This window comes from Abramis brama, assembly GCF_963993115.1.
Source record: "Abramis brama genome assembly, chromosome: 11".
Classification (NCBI taxonomy): Eukaryota; Metazoa; Chordata; class Actinopteri; order Cypriniformes; family Leuciscidae; genus Abramis; species Abramis brama.
This window is the reverse complement of record NC_139973.1, coordinates 13,070,169-13,085,537: the sequence shown is the minus strand read 5'-3', so window position 1 is coordinate 13,085,537 and position 15,369 is coordinate 13,070,169. Positions and strand designations below refer to the sequence as shown.

The 15,369-nt window shown below is 36.7% G+C and overlaps 2 protein-coding genes across 2 annotated transcripts; both read left to right on the top strand.

The window, feature by feature from the left end:
* Positions 1 to 260: 260 nt before the first annotated feature.
* LOC311092742 (SLIT and NTRK-like protein 3) lies at positions 261 to 2,500 on the top strand (the record flags this gene model as incomplete). Its single annotated transcript, XM_084129688.1, has 2 exons — positions 261 to 338; positions 1,833 to 2,500. 2 exons carry the CDS (start codon positions 261 to 263, stop codon positions 2,349 to 2,351), a joined length of 597 nt encoding a protein of 198 aa, XP_083985814.1. The 3' UTR covers positions 2,352 to 2,500.
* A 775-nt stretch (positions 2,501 to 3,275) lies between these two features.
* On the top strand, positions 3,276 to 8,166 carry LOC311092842 (uncharacterized protein). The gene is made up of 2 exons (XM_084129808.1): positions 3,276 to 3,391; positions 4,423 to 8,166. Exons 1-2 carry the CDS (start codon positions 3,384 to 3,386, stop codon positions 7,007 to 7,009), a joined length of 2,595 nt encoding a protein of 864 aa, XP_083985934.1. The 5' UTR covers positions 3,276 to 3,383; the 3' UTR covers positions 7,010 to 8,166.
* The last annotated feature ends 7,203 nt before the right edge of the window (positions 8,167 to 15,369 follow it).

Sequence of the window (15,369 nt, the reverse complement as noted above, 5' to 3'; positions counted from 1 at the left end):
AAACACTGTGCAAAATCAATTTATTAGCAAGCTTTCGGTCTTGCGACCTTCTTCAGGCATACAAACAAAGTGAATGTGGCCATACAAAAGGGCTCTTGCCAATCACCTCTCCTGATTGCATAATGCCAGACACCTGTGTTAACAAGGTCTTTTTCAAGGTAAAAGGGAAGAACTCTTAGAGTTTGTCTTTTTTGAATGGTGTCTATACTGATTTAAAATTCTCAATTGAATATGATCTACAACGTGTATCTTTCCTTGACATGTGGATTGAGTTAAAGGATGGAGGCCTCATTACCACACTATACAGGAAACCCACTGACCGTAACACCTTCCTTTTGGCAAGTAGTGCCCATCCTAAAGCCTTGAAAAATGGCTTACCTAAGAGTCAGTTTTATAGACTGAGGTGCATATGCCATTCTGATGATTACATAGAAAAATCTTTGGAAATGAAACAAAGGTTTCTTGAAAGGGGTTATTCTGCTCAGTGTGTTGAGGACGCCCATCAGGCTGCCCTGTCGAAACCAAGACAGATTTTATTGACAAAGAGTATCCAGGAAGAAAACCATTTTTCAGTAACCTGTATTACCACCTATACCCCTCAGGCTCACATGTTTAAGAGTACCATCCTTAAATATTGGCACATTTTGACCTCAGACCCAGCTCTCATCCAACATTTCAAAGATCCACCCCTTTTTGTTTACAAAAGAGGGCCAAACCTACGAAATAAATTGGTTAGAGCCAATATATTACCAAGTCCCAGACAGACACTTTTAGCTCCCCTCAAACATGGAAATTACCCCTGTGGTAACTGTGCTCAGTGCCACAATACGTGGAAAACAAACACTTTCACACATCCTAGAACAGGGAACGTTTTTCCAGTAAGAGGGGTTATCACATGCAACACTAAAAATGTTGTATATATGCTTAAATGCACGTGTGATATGATCTATATTGGTAAAACTACTCGCCCTCTGAAGCAAAGAATCAGCGAACACAAAAGTTCAATAAGACGAAATGATATGAATTATCCTGTTGCCCGTCACTTTAATAACCACTCGCATCCTCTATCCTCCCTCAGGTTTCAGGGAATAGAACAGGTTACTTCTCAGAGAGGGGGTGATGTTGACAGGCGACTATGTCAGAGAGAGCTGTATTGGATCTATATGTTAGAAGCTCTACAACCACTGGGTCTCAATGACGATTTTGATATGAGCGTGTTTCTTTAATTTCATCACTATAGACTATTCTATGCTCTATGATGGTCATATCCTGATATCTGCATAGAATAGTGTTTTCTTTCTATTTTGTGTCGATGCAATGTAATCTTGTAATGTATTTATCAATTTGAAGTTTTGATGTAATTTATGTTTTTTGTTTTCAGTAGACCCTGTGCCTAAGGCTATACTTGATATAGGCTATGTTGAACTACATTTCCCATGTTCCCTATCCCTGTAGCCTTAGCCATGTTAACACAGGTGTCTGGCATTATGCAATCAGGAGAGGTGATTGGCAAGAGCCCTTTTGTATGGCCACATTCACTTTGTTTGTATGCCTGAAGAAGGTCGCAAGACCGAAAGCTTGCTAATAAATTGATTTTGCACAGTGTTTGAGTGTGCGGCTGCTGTATTTGTACAATTTTCAATGATGATTTAGTTTAGCAGCACCTCACTACAAGACTTTTTTGACGGATGAGCGGTGGCTTTTTCTATTTTGTACATGGTGTAAAAAATTCCTAAACTTGAATGTGAAGAGGAGAAGGAGAAGACCAAGGGGTTGATCATTGATTTTAGAAGAAATAAAGAAGAGATATTACCTACCAGTGATAATTAAAGGTCAGAAGAGGCTTTTTTTTTTTTTTTTTTTTTAAGGAGGCACAATTCAAATTATTCTTTTTGAGGAAGTTGAGTTCCATTTGCATTAGTTGGAAACTTTCTCAAAATCCCTGGAGGTGTGACAATGATATACTCCCTTTTCGGGATTGGCTTGGACAGTATTCAGAGAAAGTGAAAAACCTTATGTTTGTTACTTGTGATACTCCTCGATCCCTGAAAGGTAGAAATGTAAGAGAGCTGATGGAGGATGACATTATGGTCAACCATTCACTGCACACTTTCCCAGCCAAAATGACCTCTGCACCGGCATCAGACCCCACAACAGTCTCAGAAGAAATAGAGGACACAAGTGGAGGTGATTCTATGGGTCAAGGTCTATCCAAAGACAAAATCATTATCATTGTAGCCATTGTCTGCACTGCTGTCATTGTCAGTCTCATTGCCTGTATGTTATGGAGGAGGAACAAGCGAGGCAGTCAAGACTTGAACCGTCAAAGAAATACCAACTCGGTTATCTAACATTACACAAAAGCTTCCATAAACTATAGGCTGATTGTTTTATTTCATTGTTTAACATTCATCAGTGGATTTATGGAGGACAAATGTTTTCTATAAATAGGCAAAGGAATGTGTTATTTTCTTTCTTTCTTGATACATAATAAAACATTTTTTATTACATTTAAAAAACTACAAAGTTGTTAACTACCAGTTTTTTTTTTATGAAAAAAAAAATGTAAATCATTGCTGATTAGATTTGAATTAATGATCTTAACCCTCATGAGTGGTGTAACACATGAATAACTGTACTGTATTTCCTTTCTTGTCACTGTCCATGGTTACACTTTCTGCAATTCTGTTTGTTTGTTTTTCTCATAGCAAAAGAAAAATATTTCAAAGTTGTAAATAAAACAAAGATTATTGGACCACATTTCTACAATTAAATACTATTTCAGACTTTAATTCAGTGTCTTACTTGCCATTTCTTTGCAATTAATTGTTTACAAGCAATTTCTGAATGAAACCAAACACATGACCACATATGTTTTGCCAATGTTATTTTCCATTCTATTTATATGATTTAGCCATTAACAATTTGATATTATGAGACCAACAATTAGTGTAGTCTTTAAAAAAAAAAAATCTTATATTCCCATCTAAGAAATTCTGCTGCTATTTAGGGGACTTTTATCTATATTTCAACTTTGCAGAGACATATTCATGCTTAAATATATAAAGAAATAAGAAAATGAACAGTCTAAAAATGCCCACAAAATGATAAAGATAAGAAATAAGATAAAAAAGACAACATAAGAGAATTAAATAAACTGAGAAATGTCTCTAAATATTTGTGTTTTGAGATACATTTGGAAAGTGAGTTGGATGGTTCCACTTTCTTATCTCTTCAAACAGAAAATGAACTGCCCACACCCTTTCTGCTGCCTTATAGCCATGCAGTAAACACTTGGGATGTGTAGATAAGAGTAGAGCAACACATATATTTATATTTTCTTCTGGGAACACATTCTGAAAAGTAATTCAGCTTCAATAGAGATGAGCAGGTAAGTGTAATTATTTTACAAAAACAGGTCAGGAATATAACAGAAACAAGTTTTCAGTATTGTGAAGGAAAGGAAACATTTTATTTTTTCAGACAATAATTTTATTTGTATGCATTATTTATAAATAAAAAAATAATATTTACAAACAATTTTGATTTGGTGTAAATTCAGTGACTTGTAAGCAGTAAGAGATTTATTTGTTTGTTTGTTTGTTTATGAAATTATTGTTTTTTATTTATTCATTTATTTCAAAGGGATGGTTCTCCCAAAAAAGAAAATTCTGTCATTATTTACTCACCCTCAAGTTGTTCTAAACATGCATGAAGTTATTTCTTCCGTTGAACATAAAGGAAGATATTATGATGAAATTTGGTAACCAAACAATTAATAGTCCCCATTGACTTCCACAGTATAGAAATAAAAAATACTATGGAAGTCAATAGGGGACCAGAAACTGTTTGCTTACCCACATTCTACAAAATATATATTTATGTTCCACACAAGAAATAAATAAAAACAGGTTTGTTACAACTTAAAATAATAAGTAAATAATGACAGGATTTTCATTTTTTGGATGACCTTACCACGCAACTGAATTAAAGTGTTGCAATGGAATTTGTACTTGTCTTCTGTGAACAGTAAGCCCTGTCTTCTTTGATTTGATTTGCCATCTCAATCATTCTGACATTGATGAGCACTGTTAGGCCCCGATCACACCTGATGCGTTTTTTTGCAGTGAGAGGTGCCTTTTTTCAATTGGTTTCCTATAGACAGCTGGGGCAGAGCAGCCTAAAAATTTAGTGCAGCAGAGCAGCATTAATAACCAAATCAGATCGAAAGAATCAAATATTGAGTGAGAAAATGTGTCTGTTTCTAATTATTAAGGGGGACATGTCCCTTACGGCCCTGTGTCCCTGAGTCATGGGAACATAATTTATCTTAGTTATTTTAGATTTTCAGGCTATACAGTTTGCTTTGTATGGCTTTGAACTAAAAACTAAATTTGGTGTTAATGTTTTGTTCTTCAACAGGCATATCCATTTAAAAAGTGCACTGGTATTCATTTACATACTTGTGCACTTGCACTGGAGCTGCACTGAGGATATATGTCAACCAGGTGAAGACTGCAAAAATAAAGACGTGTATGACAAAACTGTGACAGCAATCCCCGAAAAATTTAAAGATGGAGCCAATGAAATATTTTTTGTAAACAGTCAGATTCCTGTCATACCAAAAGGAGCTCTTTCTAAAAACCCTCAAATAAAGAAAATCGAATTTCTCGGTACTTCAACTACGTCCATAGAAGTCGGAGCCTTTGAGGGTTTGCCTGATGTCACAACCATTGAGATATCTGGCACAGATGTGACATCATTACCTGTGGGTGTTTTTAAGGATCTCAGCAACCTTGAAAGACTTGTTCTAAAAAATAACAAAATTCATAGCCTTAAAAATGGGTTATTTGATTATTTAAAAAAGCTTCAAGAACTAAGTCTAAATATGAATGAGATTAGCTCTATTGAGGAGGGGACATTTGACAGTTTAGAGAATCTCAGACTTCTTCATCTTGCAAGAAACAACCTTAGTTCTGTATCGACATCTCTTTTTTCCAAACTTAAGAACTTGCAACTTTTCAGGCTTTATGAGAACCAGCTGACCTCTATGCCTGATGGGATTTTTGATCCTCTCCCTGATCTGAAAGAGATAGCCTTGCAAGGCAACAAAATCTCATTTATAAAATCTGATTTGTTTCCACACAAAAGTAAATTATCCAAACTCTATCTAGACCACAATCTTTTGACTGAACTGCAGCCAGATCTTTTTGTTGGTTTCTCTTCATTAAAGACTCTGACTCTGCATAACAATCAACTTAGAAGTCTTCCCACTGTCCTTTTTGGAGAAATGCCTAAAATGACTGAACTGAGTCTAAGCCATAACAATCTCACTGACTTACCACATGGAGTTTTCAGCCCACTTAAGAAGCTCAAGAAGTTAGACCTTTCATCAAACCAGTTTTCAATGATATCTGGAGACTTTTTTGAAGGTCTTGAGAAACTGACTGAACTGAATCTTCAAAATAACAATTTAAAGTCATTACAACAAAAGGACTTTGAAAAACTTCAGTCTCTTTCAACACTTAAACTGGGAAATAATAAACTACAAAGCCTCCCTGGAGATGTTTTGGATGCTCTTCCAAAACTCAATAAACTATACCTTTACAAGAATCCCTGGCAGTGTGACTGTAACCTTTTGCCATTCTTTGAATGGATAAAGAACAATGAAGACAAGATTAAATCAAAACCTTCAGATGTCTGTGAGTCCCCAAAAGACCTGGAAAATCAATCAATATCCTCTTTAACAGAAGAGCAATTAATATGCCTCACAACTTTACCAACTACAACCACTGTCCTTACAAGTACTGTTCCCATGACCACACTGCACACCACAGGAGTCTCAACAATAAAGTTAACCTCGACAACAGCAGCACCTACAACAACTACTGCTTTACAAACAACAACCACACCTACTCCAACAACAATTCCAGTAACAACTCAAACAACTACAACAACCCAGGCAACCACACAAGTCATGACCACAACACCAACTACTCAACTCACAACTTTGCTTCCAACCACAACCACACCAACCACCACTGCTACAACTACAGCTCTGAGGACTACATCAGTCCCCACCACGGTATCAATAACTACGCTTCAACCAACAACTGCCCCCTTGACAACTACATCAGTTCTTACCACCACATCTGTAACCACAGTACCACCCACAACTGCCCACATGACAACTACACCAGAACTCACCACCAAATTTATAACCACAGTACCATCAACAACTGCCCACATGACAACTACACCAGAGCTCACCACCACATTTATAACCACAGTACCATCAACAACTGCCCACATGACAACTACACCAGAGCTCACCACCACATTTATAACCACAGTACCATCAACAACTGCCCACATGACAACTACACCAGAGCTCACCACCACATTTATAACCACAGTACCATCAACAACTGCCCACATGACAACTACACCAGAGCTCACCACCACATTTATAACCACAGTACCATCAACAACTGCCCACATGACAACTACACCAGAGCTCACCACCACATTTATAACCACAGTACCACCAACAACTACCCATTTGACGACTGCATTGATTCCCACCACATCGACAGTTCAAACAACAATTACGACAACTTCAGCAACTACAACTATATTAATCCCCACCACTATTACAAGTCAAAAAACAACAGCCACCAGTTTACCACCCAGCACGACTACAAGGACAACAGAACCTTTTCTCACCACGCATAGCAGTTTCATCTGTACTGGCTCTCCTCAGCCTACTCTCTCAAGACCTACTCCCATCCACAAGTACTCATCATGCAAAGAACTGATGATATATTACACTACATTGCTGCTGGTGGAAATCTGCTGTACTGTGGTGCTGGCCAAATTCTCTTATTCACTATATTGTTCTCTGGAGCAAAAGGAGAGACTGCACACCCAGGTCAACCTGACTCACTTCTCCTATACTAAGTCCATTATACTCAGACCAGTTGATGAGACAGAGACTATTGCTCTGTGATTTTTTTTCTCTTTCACTTGAACTTAGTAGCAATGAGTTTACAAACAGCATCTTTCATTGAAGCTGAAGACATAATTTCTTTATTGCCTTTATTTCATAACATTGTAGGGTCCACAAGCCTGAATACAATTATTATATTATGAGCATAACAATTTAGGTGAAGAGTTTACATTTCAAAATTATTTTTATTATATTATTTGGGATGCCACCCTTTGACAGCAGTAATCAAACTGCATGAACTTCACAAGTTTGCGTAAATCCTGAGTATTTTCAGACAAGGGAGTTACATGGTCAGTGTTAAAAATATGGCAGATTATTTTTAGGTTTCAGATGTTTGGACTCATGGTACAAGAAGGCACTTTCTTAGAAAGAGTTTGTGTGTGCGTGTGTGTATGTATTAGAGAGCAAAAGAAAGCTATTTTGACCAGATTCTTTTGAGGTAGCTTAAAAACAAGGTACAATAAGGTATAGGCCTGATTGGCTGAATGTAAACTTAATGGCAAATATTTGTCTAGATGTATAGCCTACTTATGAATTGTATACTCAATCATTTTAGGTATTTAGTAAATTATACACACACACACACACACACACACACACACACACACACACATTTTATATATGTGTGAATTTTTATATTTATATTTTAATATTGAATTTAGTTTTTTATGTGTACTAAATGTAATATATAGTAAGTAAAATTGTGTTATGATGTTAGTATGTTATGGTGTCTTATGTGTCCATTGTTGCATTTCTTTAGGCCTACCTATAACCGATTATCTTTGACAAAGGACAACCCACAATGCCTTAAATATGAATATATTAGTATCAAATAGCTAGGGATAATCCATGGCTAGGTGTACATTACATGATTTTAATGCATAATGTGGAGGCAATAAAAATTATAAAATCAAATCAAATCAAATAAAAACACCAGAGGTAATTGTGGTAAACACAAAAGCTCACGTGTGATGAATGCACAATCTTTTTACTCTTTTAATTAATTTTATAACTGTATCATATCTCTTTTAATTTCTTTTATAACTTTTAATTTTCCTTGCTTTTATTTTGTGATTATTTTAATTCCTTTCTGTAAAGCACTTTGAATTGCCATAGTGTATGAAATGTGCTATATAAATAAACTTGCCTTGCCTTGCCTTCCGTGTTTATATGTTATGTGTTCAATATATGGTTGTAACTCTAAACCTCCCAGGTTTTATTAAAAATATCCTAATCTGTGTTTCAAAGATTGGAACAACACGAGTATGAGTAAGAATGACACTTTTTTGAAGTGTGTTCAAACTTTTAACTTGTAGTGTACATATTTTACAATAGAGCACAAACGTACTACAAACGTGTGAGTTGAGTTAGTTCACACCCTTTGAACTGCAGGCTGGGGCATCTCATCTGTTGGCTACTATTAAGCAATTATTTGCAGTTTATTTATCAAATGTAAGCAATCTTGATTAACTATCCTTATACGAAAAGCTTTATAGGCATACTTGGTCACATTGTATTAGAGAGCTAAAGAAAGTTTTGTGACAAGATGCTTTTGAGGGGGCATAAAGACAAGAGGCTAAGAAGAGGTAGGCTACAGTGAGGCATAGGCCTCAATGGCTGAATGCAAACTTAATTACATAAAATACAAATATTTGTCTAGATGTATATTTATGAATTGTATACCACATCATTTTAGGCATTTAGTAAATTACACTAATTTGACTTTTAAGTGTTGTTTTGAGAGCAGTTTTTTATTTATGCAAGCACATGGAACTGAGCACAATATTATTGATTTAGAATAAAGTCACCTCAAAAGACAACAAATTCCACAAATTAGCATGAAAGTATTTTCTGGGTTTTCTGAGTTTTCAGGCAGGAAGTGAAAGGCTCTTATTCAAAACAGAAGTCAGTGCTTCACATTGTCAACCACTAGGGACCAGTGTTGCCACATTTATTCCGCTTTGCTCTAGTTTTGATCATTTGTGGCCTCTTCAACCAGATTCACAAACCAATAGTAAAAAAAATCCTACATATAGTGTCTTATATTTATATTTATTTTTAAATGAAAAAGCCCTCTCTGTAAAGAAAGGGCTTTTTCTTTACAGAGAGGGTAGTTTGAAACCTCAAATATATATTTTATAGAATAGTGGTTGCCCAAGGCAATGGGGTTTTTAATGTTTCATTCATATTCATAATGAATATGCATAATTGATCTTTGTACTGTTCTGTCTATACTTGAATGTACTATTTAAATGGTGATAGTGTAAGTGACTTGTTTTTAGTAGGCCTAGTGGCCTACCTTAAAGGGATAGTTCACAGAAAAATGGAAATTCTGTCATCATTTACTCACCTGTATGAGTTTCTTTGTTCTGTTGAACACAAAAGAAGATAATTAAAAAAACATGTTGATAATTGAACAGTTGACGGTCGCCATTGACTTTCATAGTAGGAAAAATATACTACTAAAAAAATACCGTCAGCTGTCTGCAACATTTTATAAAATATCTTCTTGTGTGTTCAACAGAAGAAAGAACCTCATACAGGTTTGGAACAACATGAGGGTGAGTAAATGATGACAAAATTTATATTTTTGGGTAAACTATCCCTTTAAATAGGTAGATTAATTTTGTGGCTTCCCCATGATGCACACAATCAAAATAATTGTTTCATATGTAGGCTTATGTTTAAGAATAGTGCGTATAACATCTGGCCAGTCTGAGATATTACTAAAATAAAATGTTTGACACTTAAATGTGTCATGAGCCCTCATAGATTGAGAAGAACAACGTTACATTCAGTGACACTGTTCCAGTTCCAGAGAGACCATATAGAATTGCCATGGTGATGTATGGTGGTATTTTGCAGCCATGGTGATGGCTATATAATGCATATATTTTATCTAGCCATGGTGAAATTAAATGAAAAGAAAAAAAAGCTTTAGACTCTCAGCTCCATCGCAGTTTAGTTTTTTATGATGCAAATCACGCTGACAAAGAAGCATTTCAGATGCAAAACATAAATTGATTAATTGAATTATTTCAGAGGTTTCAATTTAAAGGAAAGGAATGAAGCTCTCAGAATCTCTCAGGAGGACTTCTGAATATTCAGGAAAGAACCTTGTGATAACTTGGATTTTAAGGACGTTTTTTATTTGTTTGCAGATGTTTGTGTGTTTTTTTTAAATTTGGGAATATTAAATGAATCTTGACCAACTGAAAAGAAAAAAAAAAAATATATATATATATATATATATATATATATATATATATATATATATATATATATATATATTCATAACATAACACACAATTTCAGCATGTTGCATGAATTGAATATATCATTGAACAGCAAAAAATCTGACAAAATAGTAAACATTTACATTTGGCTTACATGAACCAAGACCAAAAGAAGAAGGAAAGCAGAAAAAGAAACGTGTTTCAAACAGACTGCCCAATTAACCAATTACCAGGTCTAATTGCAGTCTCCTGAGGAGAGGTTAAGGAGTGAGAGCAGAGTCTCTCTCGTTCTCCGCCACCGTGCCCGAGGCCTAATCAAGTTATCATATCAACAAATCTCTCATCAGGGGCCCATGTCTGACAGCAGCAAAAAGAGAGGCCATTCGACGCCTAATTTCCAGCAGCAGGGCGCTGGGTCTCGCCTGCCAGGCGGGTTGAAAAGTACCTGCAGACCCCAGTCGAGCTGCGCTCACCATCCCGCTGGGAGAGCACTCAAGCTGGGGCGCAACAGAGCGCTCTCTCCCTGTGTCTCGACTGGAAGGGGGGGTAGTAGCATCATAGAGAGATAGAGGAACGTTATTTGGAAACGTACACAAAGAACAGGGGCAGACAATGCAGTGATCATGCAGAGTGTTGAAGGGAATTGAGGGACCTCCCGTGGCCGCGAGAGGGGCTTTAGGGTCAGAGTTTTTAGGGCTGGAGTGGTGCATCTCTGAAGAGGTTAATGTACTTGTTGTGTGGGGTCAGGGTGCAGGCTTCACGGCAGTACATCACCAATGACAGCCCCTCAGAGCCATGACTGAAGCTGAAAGCTCTGATCTGGGGTAAGAAGGCTTGTTTTGAAGTCTATTGTATTGTAACCCTGGGGTCAGATCATAAAATGTGTGGTCAGAATGATTTCGTGGACTAGAAGAAGACGGTCATTTGGCATATGGCACTGGCAGACTTGTAATTATATGTCTCCTTTTTATATTATAGGGAATATAAAAATATTGGTTAGCCATGAATCAAATGAGGGGTAAATACGTGGCTTTATGACTATTATGCAGAATTGCAGCTGGCAATTTATACACTCTTATAGACATGTGCGATGACTGATTATTCAGTCAAAGTTAAGCTGTGTGATTCATTCGCTGGCTTTCATTGAGATGTTTATGTTCTGCTGGCTGATGAGCCATGTGGGCATGAATTTTGGATCTCCCGGTGCTAAAACGCGATGTCAAGATAAGAAGGTGAAGGAGAGATCTGGCTTAAAGCATGACTGAATGTTTGACATACTCTGTCTTCAGGCATCCAGTCCCATGATGAAACGGCATACATGTGCAATGCACACACAGTGTTTCACATATTACAACAAAAAAAAACTGCAGGAGTGGAAAAAAAATAGCAGTAATGTCTCAGTGGAATGTCCTGTTCATTGTAAGCAGTGTTGAGGAAGGTACTTTAAAACTGTATCTTGTCAAGCTATATATTTATATATATAAATATGAATATGAATATGAATATGAATATATATATATATATATATATATATATATATATACAGTACCAGTCAAAAGTTTGGAAACACTACTATTTTTAATGCTTTTGCAAGAAGTCTCTTATGCTCATCAAGCCTGCAGTTAAAAACAATTATGAAATATTATTACAATTTAAAATAATGGTTCTCTTTTTTAATATACTTTAAAATGTAATTTATTTTTGTGATGCAAAGCTGAATTTTCATCAGCAAGTACTCCAGTCTTTGGTGTCTTATGATCCTTCAGAAATCATTCTAATATGCTGATTTATGATCAATGTTGCATAAGAGACTTCTTTCAAAAGCATTAAAAATAGTAGTGTTTCCAAACTTTTGACTGGTACTGTATATCCACTATTCATAATATAAAGTACTTAGCTGTTAACTACAAACTACTAATAAGATACTTTTAACTTACAAGCTACTATAATTTGCTAACTACTTTTAAACTATAGGGGGAAAAGATCATTTTACACTAGTAATAAAGCATGAAAACATCATAACTTATACCTGGGGTTTTCAAACTGTGGACTGTTTTGGGGGTCTATTGTGGATGGAAAAGATGGAAAATCACTTTTTAGGACTGCCGAATTTAGTACTAAATGATATTGCTGTTTCACTTTGCTTTTCTAAAGGCGGTTCAAACTTCTATTCCATTGGCAACCCTAGTTTTTATTTTATTTTTATTGTAAAGGTTTATACATCTATTAATTGAATAGTGAGTAGAAAAATACATTGTCAACTTAATAAAAAGTGATCTTTTTTTTGTATTAATACAAACAGAACATGTAAAATGGCACAAAACATTTGTTATGAGTGGGACTGAAATAAATGGTTAATAGTAACTCTTACTAACTCATGCAAGACTCAAATGTTGTTTATGTGATCTCAGCACGGTTATCCCCATTTTAGGGGACCCACTTCAGGTTAAGCAGTTTTTCTGTCACACTTATTTGCATGTGAGTGTACATCATTTTAAACAGTTTTGCTATTATTTTTTTATGTTTAAAACTTTTTTTAATGAATAAAAAATATTTGTTTCTGTGTTACTGCAAAGACTGCTCTGGAAAATGTACTTTTTGGCAACATTAAATCCACTTTTTACTTGTTCTTTAGACTCAATAAGGAATCTATGCAGATACCCCATGAGTTGTTTTATTTTTGGACATGTTGAAAAGGCCAAATTGGACAAATGAATGGAATCAGTCTTTCTGGACAAATTCCACTTAGTGTTAAGAGCCTCTTTTCTTGGTGATGTTTCTCTAGTTCTCATCTCCTCTTGACCAGATGCACTGAAAGGGATAGGGCAGGTATGGTGAAAGCCCAGTGGGGGATTGCAGAAGTGGGGTGACCCTTAACCCTAGCGCTCACATTATTCTTGTTGGACGGAGGCCACTGAGGCAGCCGGGGCTGCCTGCTGATCCCCACAATACAGCCTTTTCCCCAGGCCATGGTTGGCAGAAAGACCCCCTGGAGCTCTAGTCACCATCTAAAGGCCTTTCAGCACGGTCCGGCTGGCCAGGGCCAAGTACCAGAGTGGAGGGGGGAATGGCAGAAAGCAAGAGAGGGAGAAAAAAATACAATAACGAAAGAAAGTGAACGGAAACAATGGGCTTTAGAGTCCATCTTAACCTACCACAACAGTGTCAACATCTGTGGTTCCTTCTATGCTCTGCTCAATGGATATAATCTATGGCAAAGAAAGCCTGATACCGTGGCTTCCGCTGTGAAAAAGGATACAGGTTTTTTTTTATCCTATTTTTATTTTATTTTTTCATTCAGAAAAAGTTTTCAAAAGCCTTTCCAACATGGCCTTTCAAGAGCAGTTAAACCACACTGTGATGTACGGCACAGATTGCAGTTTTAAAGCAGAGCACAGAATGGCAAAAGTTCACAGGCTGGTTGGGGGAGATTTATGTCCACATTTATCAAGCAAGGTGATTTGAAGTCTTTCAGGACGCTCGCGATGGTTTTGAGTCGTCTGTGGCCTTGGAAGTGCACCACATGGTTTGTGTGATTGTAAACAGGGCACATGCAAAGCCCAGACACGTAGGAGTGAATTCTCACGGGGTGTTTGGGAGGGAGGCTGTCACCGCTTCTTTCTTTCTCCTTCACTCAGACGCTTCTCTGCCTCTTTATTGCGGTACATTCCAGCCACAGGACGTGCTGCACATAAAGAGTCACTTCATGTCGCTGACGTCACCGTGAAAGGAATCATTGAGTGTCATGACCAGTTTAGATCCCACCCTAATTTATCAGTTACCACCAATTGGCCCTAACAGGGAGCCTGTGAAGATCCAGGTGCTTATCATTATTTCAGCTTTTTTGTGCTTGAAAGAAACTGGCAGGATATGCAATGATGTGGGCAGATATGTGCAGAGAAAGACACTTGTGTTGATCTGGTGGCGTACGACTGGATTTCATTTACTTTAAATTGCAAATTGAAGCCTTTTACATAGATTCAGACACAGTTTAAAGGGAAGCATACAGTTATGCGTGTTCTGTGACAGATACTTCATACAAACACTAGGGCTTTTGCATACACTGTCTTTCAGTATTTTTCAACACATCATGGTGTTCATCTTAAGAAACGATAACTGTAATATGTTTATGCTCATTATTTAGAAAATACATAGCCTAATGCTTTAAAACGTTTGCATTAAGCATCATGATGTCAGCAGTCACTATCCATGTCATATATTTGTGCCACTCAAGTCAGATACAGTTAATCTAGAACTTCAACCAGTTGCATTCATAACATCTATGCTGTACATTGATTTAAAAAAAATCTCAGATTGCTATTTATCAGAGAACATAAATAGTTTTTTGAAAGAAATAGCACGTACACATTATAATATTTCACAATCTTAGTTTTTTTTCTACATTTGTTCAAATAAATTCAACAACATTAAGAAATATTACCGACCCCAAACTTCTGAGTGGTAGTGTGTATACCCACATAAACTGGTACTGTTTATGTGTATACTGTATGCTTATATACCTTGCAAACTTTACTTTAGTCTGTTTTTGAGATCTGATTGAAATGTGTTTCTTAAACAAGAAATTCCTATGACAATTTTATTGATCACATCCTGAGATATGTTTCCATAAATGCCAAGGTAGGGCAAAAATACAAAACCCTTGCCAATCAACTCTCTTCTTGTTGTTAGAGCGGACCTCTCGAAAAGTGAAAATCCTGCTCAGTCAAGCATGAGCCTTCAAGCCCTTTTGGTGGTCGCTGTTGTGGCGTCCTTTAGCATGTTAGTGAACCAGGCCATAATGTTCATTACTCTGTCCCCACGAGGGTGAACCAGCTTACCTTTGTCCACTCCAAAAAGCGAGACTACAATTAGAGATGGCTGACCTGAAGCCAATGTTAGGTTAGGTGAGAGGGGGTGAGGGAGACCCTCTCAAACGATAATCTCTTGTATTGCTCTCCCCATGGAGCTCTTCATGTTCACTTCTCTATCAGGCGGATAACAACAGCTGTAAGCTCCTTATTGCTGAATTACAATTATTGGAGGAGAATCACATCCACTCTGACAAGGGGAGGCTCTCTGTAGTAGTGACCCCCTCTTCAGTCACAGCCACTCCTGATGAAGTGC